At 41.0% G+C, this 12,909-nt stretch overlaps 1 protein-coding gene across 1 annotated transcript in view; it reads right to left on the reverse strand.

The window, feature by feature from the left end:
* Window positions 1-2,696: 2,696 nt before the first annotated feature.
* cgnl1 (cingulin-like 1) overlaps window positions 2,697-12,909 on the reverse strand; it is a 28,844-nt gene continuing 18,631 nt past the window's right edge. The window contains exons 9-19 of the mRNA XM_010794870.1: window positions 11,955-12,161; window positions 11,334-11,438; window positions 11,101-11,253; window positions 10,429-10,599; window positions 8,147-8,308; window positions 7,880-7,969; window positions 5,804-5,887; window positions 5,464-5,588; window positions 4,550-4,658; window positions 4,288-4,451; window positions 2,697-4,159 (exon numbers count right to left, since the gene is read on the reverse strand). Of these exons, the coding sequence (XP_010793172.1) occupies window positions 4,006-4,159; window positions 4,288-4,451; window positions 4,550-4,658; window positions 5,464-5,588; window positions 5,804-5,887; window positions 7,880-7,969; window positions 8,147-8,308; window positions 10,429-10,599; window positions 11,101-11,253; window positions 11,334-11,438; window positions 11,955-12,161 (1,524 nt within the window). The 3' untranslated portion in view covers window positions 2,697-4,005. The remainder of the gene's footprint in view (window positions 4,160-4,287; window positions 4,452-4,549; window positions 4,659-5,463; window positions 5,589-5,803; window positions 5,888-7,879; window positions 7,970-8,146; window positions 8,309-10,428; window positions 10,600-11,100; window positions 11,254-11,333; window positions 11,439-11,954; window positions 12,162-12,909) is intronic.

Genomic DNA, 12,909 nt, shown 5'->3' on the forward strand with positions numbered 1-12,909 from the left:
ACTTTGAAACCTACATTTTCAGGGTCAAGGAATCCAATGATGGTAGTTACAAAGGTAATAAATGTTACAACATTAACCCTTCGATGCATGAGTCGGTCGAAAAGGACCTGTGCAAAGTTTTTTTAAGTATACAAAAACAAATTGATTTGATTATTTTTCATCAAATACTCTATAATAGACCATTATCATCTATAGATAAATATAAAATATCTGTAAATTCAATTCAGGCAAAAAAAAAAAAATCTTATGTGAGGCCCTGTGCGACCACAGTTTTTCGTCTCCTATGGCAACGGCCCTGTTCTTCAGACTTCTGATATTCTTCTGATATTTGTTGTGGACCACACATAGCCTACTATATGAGAAGTATCATCCCTCAAGGTTATTTTACACAGTTTGCCATCAGCAAGGGGATCTCAGAATCCTATCAGCTGACACATCTAGGATGGGTTGTTGCATCTGCATTATCCAGAATGAAAGCAGGAGAAACCTCCAGCAATATTGCTGGAGGTTTCTCCTGCTTTCATTCTGGATAATGCAGATGCAACAACCCATCCTAGATGTGTCAGCTGATAGGATTCTGAGATCCCCTTGCTGATGGCNTCTTTAAATCAATAATCAAGTTCAAGGCAAACATTAAGCAGTACACACCACCACCCCACACACACACACACACACACACACACACACACACACACACACACACACACACACACACACACACACACACACACACACACACACACACAATGTTCGTATTTAATGACAATCAAACATGTGGGACACGTCAAATGAAGCGAATACGTGTGAACGGAAAACTTTTTTGAAAACGCATACTGTGCATAAACGCAAACGTTCCCCTGTGAGCAGCACAGCAGCACCTCAACCAGACACAAATATCGTAAACATCACTCACAAGGGTCTTATGACGTGCCATTCGTCATGCAGGTGGGAGTATTTGGGATTTGCGTGTGGTGTGTGTGGGAGACTTCCCCCTTTGTGTCCCTCTGGGTCTGCAGAGGTCTGAAAGCTCGGCCTGCTGATAAAAACCAGCCTCCACTCCCACACTACAAACCATTAACTTCATCATTACCACTCCATCAATGCGCATATCCGTTGAAATGTAAAGAGACACGGAAACAGGCATGCCTTCCACGCTTCCAGTATGGAAGTCAGTGGACACTACTTTGCAGACAAGTGAGAAAATGTAAAACTCCAACACAGTTTACTGACCAAATAATGTGCTAATCTCTATTATTTGTATTTGTCATACCGTAGACATGACTAGGAAGCAACACGTGTTAAGTATTTTGCCGAAAGACCCTTCGACAATTCGACTGTGACGATGAAAAAATATAAAACCTGGTACTATTATCACAGCTAGGGGGCAGCATGACTCTGTGACATTTTGAACACACAAGCTTTTATTTTTGTTCCACCTCCACTTACTGTAAGTGCCAGAGATGTTTCCAGATGCCTGTAAGACTTGTTAAACGTGTATTCCTATTTACATTTGTGAAATAGAGAGCACGGTGTGAAAAAGCGTATCTTTTCAAACCCTGTACATGCTTAAACTCCCACAGTTCCCTCACAGAAATGACTCTCTCAGCTGTTTACCTCTTTATTTCTCAACAGTCACTCACTGGTTGAAGTCACTCAAGCATATAAAGGAATCCCAAGAATGATCACCTTGTTAAGCATACACAACTTCCCCTCTTAAGCCGTCCTGCCTGCAGCCCCCATTAGTTTACTGCTTGGCTTGACACAAAAGAGAGAGATAATACTGTGGCACTCAATAGGTTGATTTGTTTGTTCCTCACAGAAAAGCAGCAAATGAAGGCCATGCCCTGCCAACAATAGCCAGTCAGCCAGTACGCATAAGAAAGCCCTGTCTATTCTCCCCCTTGTTCTGCTGTAGTCCGCTGTAGATTCCGCATGAAAGTAGATACATGTTGTTTTTACACTGAGCAACCTAAAAAGACCATCTTGATATCAGTCAAAACTGATCTTGACAATGTGACCTAAATCAATTACAAATACAAACACTTTCAACTGTGTGCTGCAGCTCTACACCAGCAATCTGTTTTTTTTTTGTTCTACCCAAGAGACTGAAGGAGGTCAAAGCTCTGCAGTGAAAGGCGATAAGGCCCAAACACAGGAATCATATGCCTCATATGTTCCAGCAGGAAAAACAGTGACCCACTGAGCACGGAATTATAGATAAAGGGCCGCTATTGACACAGCTGCATTGACCCCACGGAGATTTTATCAGAGGATGAATGAAGTCAGTGTACAAGGATTTCTAGACAGATCAAATTGTCTCAGTCAAAACCTGCTTTTCTACTCTACTAGGTTTCAGTGAAAAACAGGTTAAAATTCTCATCTCAAAAACATTCATTCACAAGTTGATATATTTTAAAGACACTTTGAAACAAATCCAACTCCAGAAAAACCTCCACCACTTGTCAAAACTAATAATTATCAATGCAAGTGTAGTAGTAGATAAATATATGAAATTATTTTTAAATGTGAGGGGAGTTGTTTCAGATTTTTAACTAGGTATTTGAACTTTTTATGGAAAAATCCCAAACAAATGAATTAAAACGTTTTCATACATATTAAAACATGTGTGATAGGAAACTTTCAATTGTAAAATGAATTGCCAATAATTATTCATCAAGCAAAAAAGCATGCGAGAGTAACTGAAAGTAACTTTATTTGAGTGTCAGCAGGATTTATGAACAAACTATTGTGTGTACAGAGAGGTAGTGGCAGCAAATTGTCTCAATCCACTGTCCCTCCACAGGCATCAGACATTGGCGCAGAGCCAACAGAGAGTGCAAATCATCACAGTGTAACAAAACAGCAAAGGTCAGTTTATCTCATCTGAAGAAATTCCCTCTTTCACTTCAAGGAAAATGTAAGGACATTTGCAAGGCTATACATGCACAGTGACTTGATTCAAACACACACACATGTATTAGGTTAAAGAAAAATACTTATTCAGAAATGGCCAGAGATAAAAGTTGAATCAAAGTGTTTCCAGTATAAAAATGTCTTCAGAGATGAACTGTTTTGATATACGTTTAGCACTGCAACTGATGAAAAGTTAGATTCAGAATCAATAATCACAAAAAAGATAAAAGAAAGTCAAATAAGATATCACATGATTGCATTAAGCAAGCTTTTCCAGTAGATGTGAAAGCAATACTGTGGTGTCACTTATATTTGCAGTAAACTGTATGTAACAATTAAAATAAATGCCTGTTTATAGTATTTTTTTGGAGCTAATATTTGTATCAAACCATAGACAACTGTATAAAAAAACAATGTGTACAAAGTCCCTCATTTACTGTTCCCTAAAACCTTCACTGAGCCAGGATTGTGTGTATTCAACCATGAATAAATAAAAATAAAAGAATCCTGGCACTGCTCACTTCATATACTCGGATTTGATTTTCATTCATTAAAAAAGCGGATATATGTCATTAGCCTAAACGATATACACATTAATATTCAGATACTGTATGTAAATTTAACATATTTGATAGGCATAAAAAGTGAGAGTTAGTCAACTCATAATTGTTCACAAAGGCAGTACTGGTTGCGTCGTTTTACAGTGCATTAAAGAGTGCGTTTTCAAGTTTACTAATGCTAGGATAATCATGTTTAATCCATTTGTAAAACAAATAATAATCCACTAAGATTAAAATGTACACAAGGCTTATTGCGGGAATGTAGAATTACTAGATTTAACAGTATATACATTTAATTTCTATGGGACATGTTAAAACATTAAACAAATGTATCATTTCATCCTGTAATTTCAGAGCCGCTAAAAATAATACTGAGTGAGTTTATGGACAAGGAGATTCTACCGGAATTAATCACACAGATGTTTCCGTGTAACATTTACAGTTTCATTTGCTAACAGCACATACATCTCCGGCTGTTTGGTCTCACAGTGATGCATGTAAAGCAGCCGTTATCTTCCACCTCAGGGTTTGTTTATAAAGTGTAGGTGGACAGGATGTTGTCCTGACTTGAGGAGCGCTTGTACCCCAATGAGGATCTGAAGTACGTCTCTCCGTCGGTGCTGATGTCGTCATCGTCGTCATCATCGTCCAGAGTGTTGAGCAGCGGAGCGGAGTTGCTCTTACGCCTGGATGAGACAGAAACATATAATTAGGACCCTGAAAATGTTTGTTGTGTTATTGTTTAAGCATTTTGTCATGTCGGTCTTCTACGTATGAAAACTGGGCACATCAGATATTGTCTTTATGCGTTCACCTGATCTCACTCCGCAGAGATTTGAGCTGGCTCTGGAGCTGCTCGTTGGACTCCTGCTGCTCGTCCAGGTCTCTCTGCAGCTTCTTCTTGCTATGCTCCAGCCGATCGATCTCTTCCTCAGCCTCGTCCATCTGCCGCTTCAGGGCCTTTAGACGCAGATTTAACTTCAAGAAGAACCAACACACACAGGGTTAAAAGGGTCCAACAAAGATCAGCAAGAATGTGTAGTAAATTGAGTTAAAGGAGGGTGTGTTTTACATACCTGGTCCTTTTGATCTAGCACTGTGTTTTGTTCTTCTTCACTTTGCATCATCATCTCTTTTACTTTCCTCTCCAGCCTGCGGTTCACCAGCTGCAGGTTGGCACGTTCCCTGAAACATATCATCATACATCAGCATGAACATAAACAATAAAGCCTTTCTTATCTCTTAGTGCAGCACATCAGTCTTACTTGCATCCATCTTTGATCTCAAAAAATGAAAAACAGGTCAGATTCTGTAAAAGGTTGTAAACCCAGAGTTGGATTTTTCTTCTGAATAAGCACATGATTTAATTGTTTATGAGACTGTGGGCCTCTCTGTAGACTAAGCTTGGAAAAAGACTCATGGTCACCCCCGCTTAGTTATTTGTTTAGTTCCACTAGATTCCTGGAAGTCAACAGGATACTGGTCATCTTAATTGATCCCATAAACACTCTATTACTGCTTCACACTACACCTAACCTATCTAAAGAAAGAATGCCCCTTCAATGGCATTTATTAGTTTCTGACTATATGAAAAACAGCCAATTCCCCAAAACTACTGTATGAGTGAAGTTTTTACCAAAGTCACACACACTAAGGCTATTCTATTTGAACTCTTTTGATAACTGATTTTTTTTCAACCCCTGTAGAAACCTGCCTCAAAGTTCAAAGACCTCAATCCACATTATAGTTGGGATCTACTTCCCTTTCATAAAGGTCCAATATTGAAGCCTAAATCCTTCAGTGTCTAAGTACAAACTCTGAATCAGGCACCTAGAACTCACTACTAACAAGGCAGTGAGTTCTAGGTTCAAACCCAACCTAATGAACCTCTCTATTTCTCAGTCATCTTCCCCCCCTAATACTTTCCTCTTCCATCACCTAGACCAGAGTGCACCTCATCCCTATTCCCCCCCAGGAGCCTTCATCTCACCTTTCCTCTCCCTCCAGCCTCCCCTCCAGCTCCTGTATGCGATCCTCCAGCTGGGCTACCAGGCCCTCTTTGTTGGACTTTTGGGAGCCCTCTAAATGAGCCACTCTGCTCTTCAGGTCTTTGGTCTAGAGGGGTCACAAAGAGAGGTGGTGAGGCGCATACCTTGGCAGGAAAAACACTTGTATGCTATAAAATTGGTTTAACAAAAATATGAATTAGAAATGATATCTGAATGGATGAATATATGAGCACAAATGGAGGAAATTAGTTGGTGCTTTGTTCTGAGTTTGTAGAGAAACAGTGTGTGTAGTTGTTTTCCTGCGAACAGGAGAGTGTGTACCTGTCTCTCCAGAGCCATCTTGTCACACTCCAGGTCCTGTCTGCTAGCCCTCTCCTGCAGGAGTTCATTCCTCATCTGCTCCACCTGTCAAGCCGAGTCCAGACACTGTCATCACTACGCTCCCACACAGTCTGATGACAATTATTATCCAACACTGTCTGAGGCTCAGTAAAAACGAAACCACTGTGGCGTTAAGTGACTCATAATGCTAAACAATAGGAGAGGTAACACTAACAGTGCCTCAGTTAAATGGTGAGCTGGATTTTCTTGTTTGGCGGCACTCCAGTTTTTGTTGAAATATTAATGACACTCAGTGACAGGGTTGTAGTGAAATGAAAAAAGAAAAAAATCAATGATAGCAGTTTGTGTAAAGTAAATATAGCTATGACAATTCTTTTTTGCAAACAGAGGGAAACAGCTAGCCTTGCCCTGTCCAAAGTTAACACAATCCACATACCACCACCTCTAAAATTCACGAATTGCATGTTACATATCTTTTGTAGAAAAACTGAAATGATAAGGGTACAAATTATGGGTTTACATAGGGTTAAGTGAAGATTTAAAGATTTAGTTACCTAGCTAACCGTTACCTAGCTAACCGTTTAGCTAACTTTCTTGTTTTTAACAGACAGTTATCAGAGTTGTATAGATCTTCCTATTTAAGTCACAGCACGAAAGAGAATTAGCGTATATTTTAAAATGTCAAACTATTCCTTTAATATGCATTCGTTGCCATCATATCTCCCCTCACTGAAATCATCTCAGAGAGGCCTTACTGCACGAACATGACTGCTCACTGATAGCCTGCTTCAATGGAAGAGAGGATGAAAAGAAATCGATGTAGCGGTGATGGTTCTTTCTTTGTGAGAGGAGCTTAGAATTGGTGATATTTTATGCCAATTAGTGTGTGACAGTGGGCTGCTCTGATGAACGATTGCCCCTATAACTGGTGCAGCCAGCACAGTGCTTGGGGGAGCTGAATCAGCAGACTGGAACATACAGCGAAACTAATCTGCTTTGTGAAAGACGGCAGGAGAGGAGAGGGGAGATTACTCTCATTTAGACAGGAGAGGAGCACCTGGTGCCAGGAGAGACGCAGGTGTTCTTCCTGCTGCCTCCGCTGCAACCCCACCACCCCTCCATCCCATAGCCATACATCCCCCCCCTCTCCTCCCCACAGACATCAGAGCACACACACCAGCACATACTGTACCCGCATGCATGTGTGTGTGTGCACTGAAAACACGCAGCACTAACACTCAACCACTCTGACTGCACAAAGCTCAAGTGTTTCCTTGACAACCCATCTCAGCCTCATGCTGAACCAGTGCTACCAGCCAAGGATTTTTAAAGGAAAGGAAACCATTTAAGGGGATTTTAAATACTTTACTCAACCAAACTGAGCCTCTCTTGATGTCACTAGGCGCATTACATTTAATTTAGTTTCAGTCCCGTACTGAGATGAACCTGAAGCCAAGCAGGCCCGTGTTTTGATCTTACATCACATTTAATATAAAGGAGATGCAAGCGTTTTAAAAAAAACTGCAGAACCAACATCCTCCTTCTGATTAGTAAGCAGTCGCCCCCTACAAAAACAACCATCATAAAAGCCCATGCATGTACTTTATTTAAATATCACTTCACAGCTTTATCAGTGAGGAAGGAAAAGTGGAGCACTTGCTTTAGAAGGATATAAAAAACGGACTTAAAAAGCACAAGAATTGGATTTGTTCTCGAGATGAAGTTACTGAACGTAATTTTCGAGTGAACTCCACCACCTGAAAACTTGAGCCATTTGGCAGCTTGCATATTTTGGCCCGAGCGGCGCATTAAGAGGGGTCTTTTGTGACCGATGCATGAAAATTGGACAGGCACTCTCAGACCACGCGGGCAGGCCGCCAACCTGACTGATTATGCAAGATCACCTTACAAAGCACAGCAATAACCCGGCGTCCACTTTATCTAGACCAGAAATAAACCTGGAATTCTGTAGTGTGGATATTGCACAGCAGGTCATCCACACAGGTGAGCACTGATAATGAGAATGTGTTGAGTGTGTGAGAGTGTGTGTTGTACCTGCTCTCTTCCTCTGTCTATCCTGTCCATCAGCTGGTCTCCACCCTGCCGCTCCTCACTCAGGTCCAACTCCAGCTGGTCGATCCTGTCCTGCAGAACAAAGTCAGTACACCAAATGGTCAGGTAGTGCTGATATTGTATCTGCTTTGTATAAATTATCCTTGACAAGTTGACAACTGAGATCTACTGAGGGGTTAGAGAAAGGCCTTTTGCAATGATCTCCACCGCAAACCTTTTTTAGATGCTTTATTTGCCATCATTATGTACCTCCATGAGTTTCATTTGTCGAGTTTTATCGTCTTTAACGTGGGTCTTTGTCTCAGCCTCCGCCTCCAGATCATGAACCTTTTTCTCCAGCGTCGACTGCGTGAGCTCGGCCTCGTCACGCTCCCTCCGACACTGCCGCAGGTCCTCCTCCCGGTGCGACAACTAAAATAAAATACATTGACATACGTATTATTTTCATAAATTCATTGGAATTTTGTATATTTGAGTGAGTGAAGTACTTTTTAACTGTGTTTTTAAAAAGTGCTATATCTTTACTTACTTTACATTTTATAAAGAAATGCTCATTGCCAAAACATCTTATTGTAGTTTATAAAAAACACATCTATTATATATTGTCTAATAGGGGGTTCAGGGTCTCATTTAATGACACTAGGCATGGTTCGATCCATCATCTGGCTCCTTATCTTAAGTTGCCTAAGTATCTTAAGTATCACCTCTGTAGCAAGGAACAACAATTAAGTTGCAGCTTATGGAAATTATGAAACCCCTGAGTGAATAATGAACCCAGTGCAGCTAGTTCACAATGCATTTATTCAGCAGTGGTGCCCCCCACAGCTGGAAAATTGCTCCAATTGCTTTATACTAAGACAATGATCATTTATCATTTCCCCTTATGTCTGAACTAGAACAAATATTGTGCCATTAGTGCAGAATTACATTGCATTTCATCATGTAAATACTTAAGTAAGACCACATTTAAGACATGGAGCATACAAAGACTTGGTCAAACGTGTAATTGGATAATTGTGCATCCTCTCTCAGTCCCTGAAAAGCAATAACACGTTAAGAAATGAATACATTACTGTAGTAATCAATTAATAAGGCAGATCTAGGAAGTGGAACCAGATATGTCTTCCTGATGCTTTTATTCGGCTTTCTTGGAAGGGTCTTTCTTGAAAATAAAGACTTTTAAAGAAAAGACATGAATTTGGCCTGGACTTGTTACTTTGAGCAATACACTGCCAAGTTGACATGGGTGTGGCTGGACATTCGAGAGCAGCTGGAAAAGTGGACTCACTAGGTCCTGATTCAGTTTCTCAGGAGAGGCGGAGGAGGATGTGAATCCTGCCAGTGCAGATTTAACAACAATGATATCACACCATCCTCCTCTTCCTGTGCACCAGCTGGACAAAGACACATCAGTGTGGATGCAGACAGGAAAAAGAGGATGCTGACCATGTCCTCACAAAATGCTGAAAGTAAGGACAGTTTCCAATAGACTCTTCCTCCTATAGATCAAATGCCAATGCTCTTCTTTTTCTTAGCTAGAAAGTTTAGAATCAGGGCATATATGTTCAAGAGAGGACAAAAAGGTACCCATTGGAGTTACCTTTTAAAAACAGACTTTTGAGTTTTGTTTACATGATAAGTTAGGGTACATTGAGTGTATACTTTAAGGCACAACAAACATCCTGAATGCTTTTCCTACCTAAAAAAAAAGACAGCCATCATCGACAGAAAAGCAAAAAACACCTCTAAAAAAGAAATCAGGATGTTTTATTACAGGGAAGTAAGAACATCATGACACTTAATCACAGACCATATAGCTCCCATATGACCCGTGATCTTTATGTCCCAATGTTCCTTTAACCACATACATCTCTCAATATCCTGATGCCTTTCCGTTTTCCCTGAACTTCAAAACTGTCGCTGTGTGGTCACTGTAACAATCTCGACTGCCCTGCCTAGTAAAAAAACTGTTTGATAAATACATTAAACAAAAGCCCCCCTTTTTCTAAAATAAATTATTCTCATTCATCTGTCCACAAAAACATTCCTCACATTCTAATGTGCTGACATGGATTAATTGCTTGATAGCAAACAATGCAGTGTGACCACAGGTTGTTAAGTCTCCACATTATTTTGCTGTAGCCACACATCAAAGTAATATAGAGGAATTTTCCACATATCCCTTTTCATTTTTTCCCTGAGTGTAAACAATAATTTTAATAAAGAACAGAGCTTTTCTACAGCTTTACTCGGCTCAACTACTTCACTTTAATACTATGTTTTGAGTTTGAGAGGACAGAAGGGAGCAGAAATACCTAAGTGATGACATTGCGTTCTGAGAGGAGAGGAGGATTTAGGCAGGAGTGGTAAAACTGGCTGAGTGAAAACAATGGCTGATCATCTGCTGTTCTGCATGGGAGGGCTGACTAATGATGGCCTGTGTTTGACCGCTCTGACCGAGACAGCTGCGTCAGCGCTCAAATCTGTGACTCCTCTCCTACGGTAGGTGAGGTTGACGTAGCTGACTGTACCTCTTCTTCCAGGGTTTTGGTCATCAGTAGGCACTTTTCCAGCTCATGTCCCCGCTCCTTCAGAAGCTTCTGCAGATCAGCCAGCTCCCGACGGTTGTTCTCCTTATAAATATTAATCTGTTCCTGCAGCTCCACAGTGGACGACTGGGAGGCGTCCACAATGTCATTCATCTGCAGGAAGAGAGAGGAAGAGCACAGGGCAAAAGAGAAAAAAAACCATTACATCCATATTCCTAAGGGAATCCAATCCGTAATTAAAACAAACAAAAGTGAAATACTTCACTAGTTCGAGAAAACACATTTTTCTTCAGGCACTACTACTTCCTAATTGAGCCTGTGAGGTCAAAAGCAGCTGGCATTTCAAACCATTTCTGGTTAAATTAAACTAGCTCTGAAAGAGAGCCCGAAGAACAGTTGTTTTTCTATGACCAGTTTTATTTTTCATCTTCAAGAGCAAAACAAGGTTCCCTGAGCAGACTGCATGACCTGAAGGAGCACTTAGCCTCTGCATTGTTTGAATAACTCATTATGTAAGACCTAATCAACTCTTTTCATTAGACTTAAAGATTAATGAATGAACCGATCTTCCATCTGACTGAGACCACCTCTACTCATGCGTGGCCTGCTTAGCTGGGATGAATGTTTCACTGAACTGAACTCAAGTGCACTCACCTCCTTTTGAAGTTTCTCCACTGTGCGGTCCAGCAGCCTCCTCTCGCCCTCCATGTCGTTCTTCATGTTCTTGAACTGCTCCTTCTGAATCTTCTCTTCTTGTAACATCTCCTCCAGGTCCTTGTGTTCAGCGCTCAGTTTTGTAAAGCTCCTCTGAAGAAGGACACATTAATAAACATGTAAGACTGTGACTCTACACGAAGCGTACAGCAGCACAGTGTTAATTATCTCACCTGCACTTCCTCCAACCGCATGGTCAACGCTCGATTGGCACGAGACATCTCCTCTTCTTGCTCCTTGATTTCAGCCAAAGATTCTTCCAACAGCTTTTTTTCTCTCTGTTAAGAAGACATTGTGGCATTTAAGACTCTCATATTATGGCTGGACAATATATAATATTTTAGTTATATACATCAACTTGCATGATGAGACAGTGATATTGTGTTCAGGGACTTTTTGAGTAAGCAGCAAGGATATCACTAGAAAATGGCACTTTAGAATATATCCTTCATCCTTTTTGGTAAATTCATTATTCAAATTCTACAATAAAATCGTTGGATTTAATTAAAACAATTTAAATTCAACAAGTAATCTTTTGTATTTTATTACTGAAGGCAGTAGAAATCAGTAGAAAGTCAGAGCTGATTACCTTTTGATAAATGTTTATCAAATGTCAAATAATATAGCTGATGTGATATTCAATACTATTGCACGTTGTATAATATTCTCTGTCTTGCAGGCCTATTGCAGATAGTATAGTATGCTTCGGGGGCAGTGTGGATCTAAATCAGCAAAGTAATAAAACTAGCAGCAGTCCTGTGAGCGGCTCCCTCTCCGTGCTTCTTGACCCTCACCTCCAGTCTTCCAGCTCTGTCCCCCGTCCTGCTCTCCTGCAGCTTGGCCTCATCGATGATGCGGTTGAGTTTGGCCACCTCGTTCTCCAGCTCCTGAGCCCGCCTGCGCAGACGGTCGGCCTCTTGGTTCAGCCGCCCTGCTTGGCCCTCCACTGCACCCTTGGCTGCCTCCACTTCAGCCTTCTCACGGACCACTGCTGCGCTGCTCTGCAGATCACAGCGAGACACAAGGCCTCAGTACAAAGGAAGCAGGAGTCTGTGACACTCAACAGAAAGTGGAACAACGATGCACGGTGGAACCTTTGAGACTCTCTCAAACGCCTCGCGCAACAAAAAGCTACTGAAGAGCTAAGTTTCTCACTGAATCTTTGTATGTGTGGAGACAGAATAACAATGTGCTACTGTAATTCTCTCACAATTCATCATGAAGCACAAATGAAGGCAACTAAATCTCAGCTTTCATTTGCTCTGCTGATTGAAGGCTAGCAAGGCCGACCTGCTCGTCTCCTGTGTCACCACATTCTTAGTTTTTCTACCTGAAATACCGCTAGTTAGATGGCTTTTTAGATTAGAATTGTGGCGCATGCATGCAGTGGCAGACAGAGTTAATACAGACTCTCCTGTGCCAACATTTATGACTGAACAGTAAGCCTTGGCTTTGACATTTCAGGGTGAAGTGTTGTGCAGCAGAGAAAGAGCGGGAGACAGCCGGAAATACATGTCTGTGCAACTGGAGACAAGACACAAAGAAAACTGACAGCAATCACACGACTCGATCAGCATGACAGATAACAAGTTTCAGTTGTATGACACACTTTTTTTGTTAACACTGGTACACAAAAGACTTGCAACATTCTATTTTGACAATATTTTCTTTGGCACTGGTTTAGCTATTCTCTGTGAGGAATGTATGCACTACAGGAGACGTGCCAAATAAAGGCTCAAGGTGTGAAAA

Source organism: Notothenia coriiceps, unplaced genomic scaffold, assembly GCF_000735185.1.
Source record: "Notothenia coriiceps isolate Sejong01 unplaced genomic scaffold, NC01 NC01_scaffold00037246, whole genome shotgun sequence".
Classification (NCBI taxonomy): Eukaryota; Metazoa; Chordata; class Actinopteri; order Perciformes; family Nototheniidae; genus Notothenia; species Notothenia coriiceps.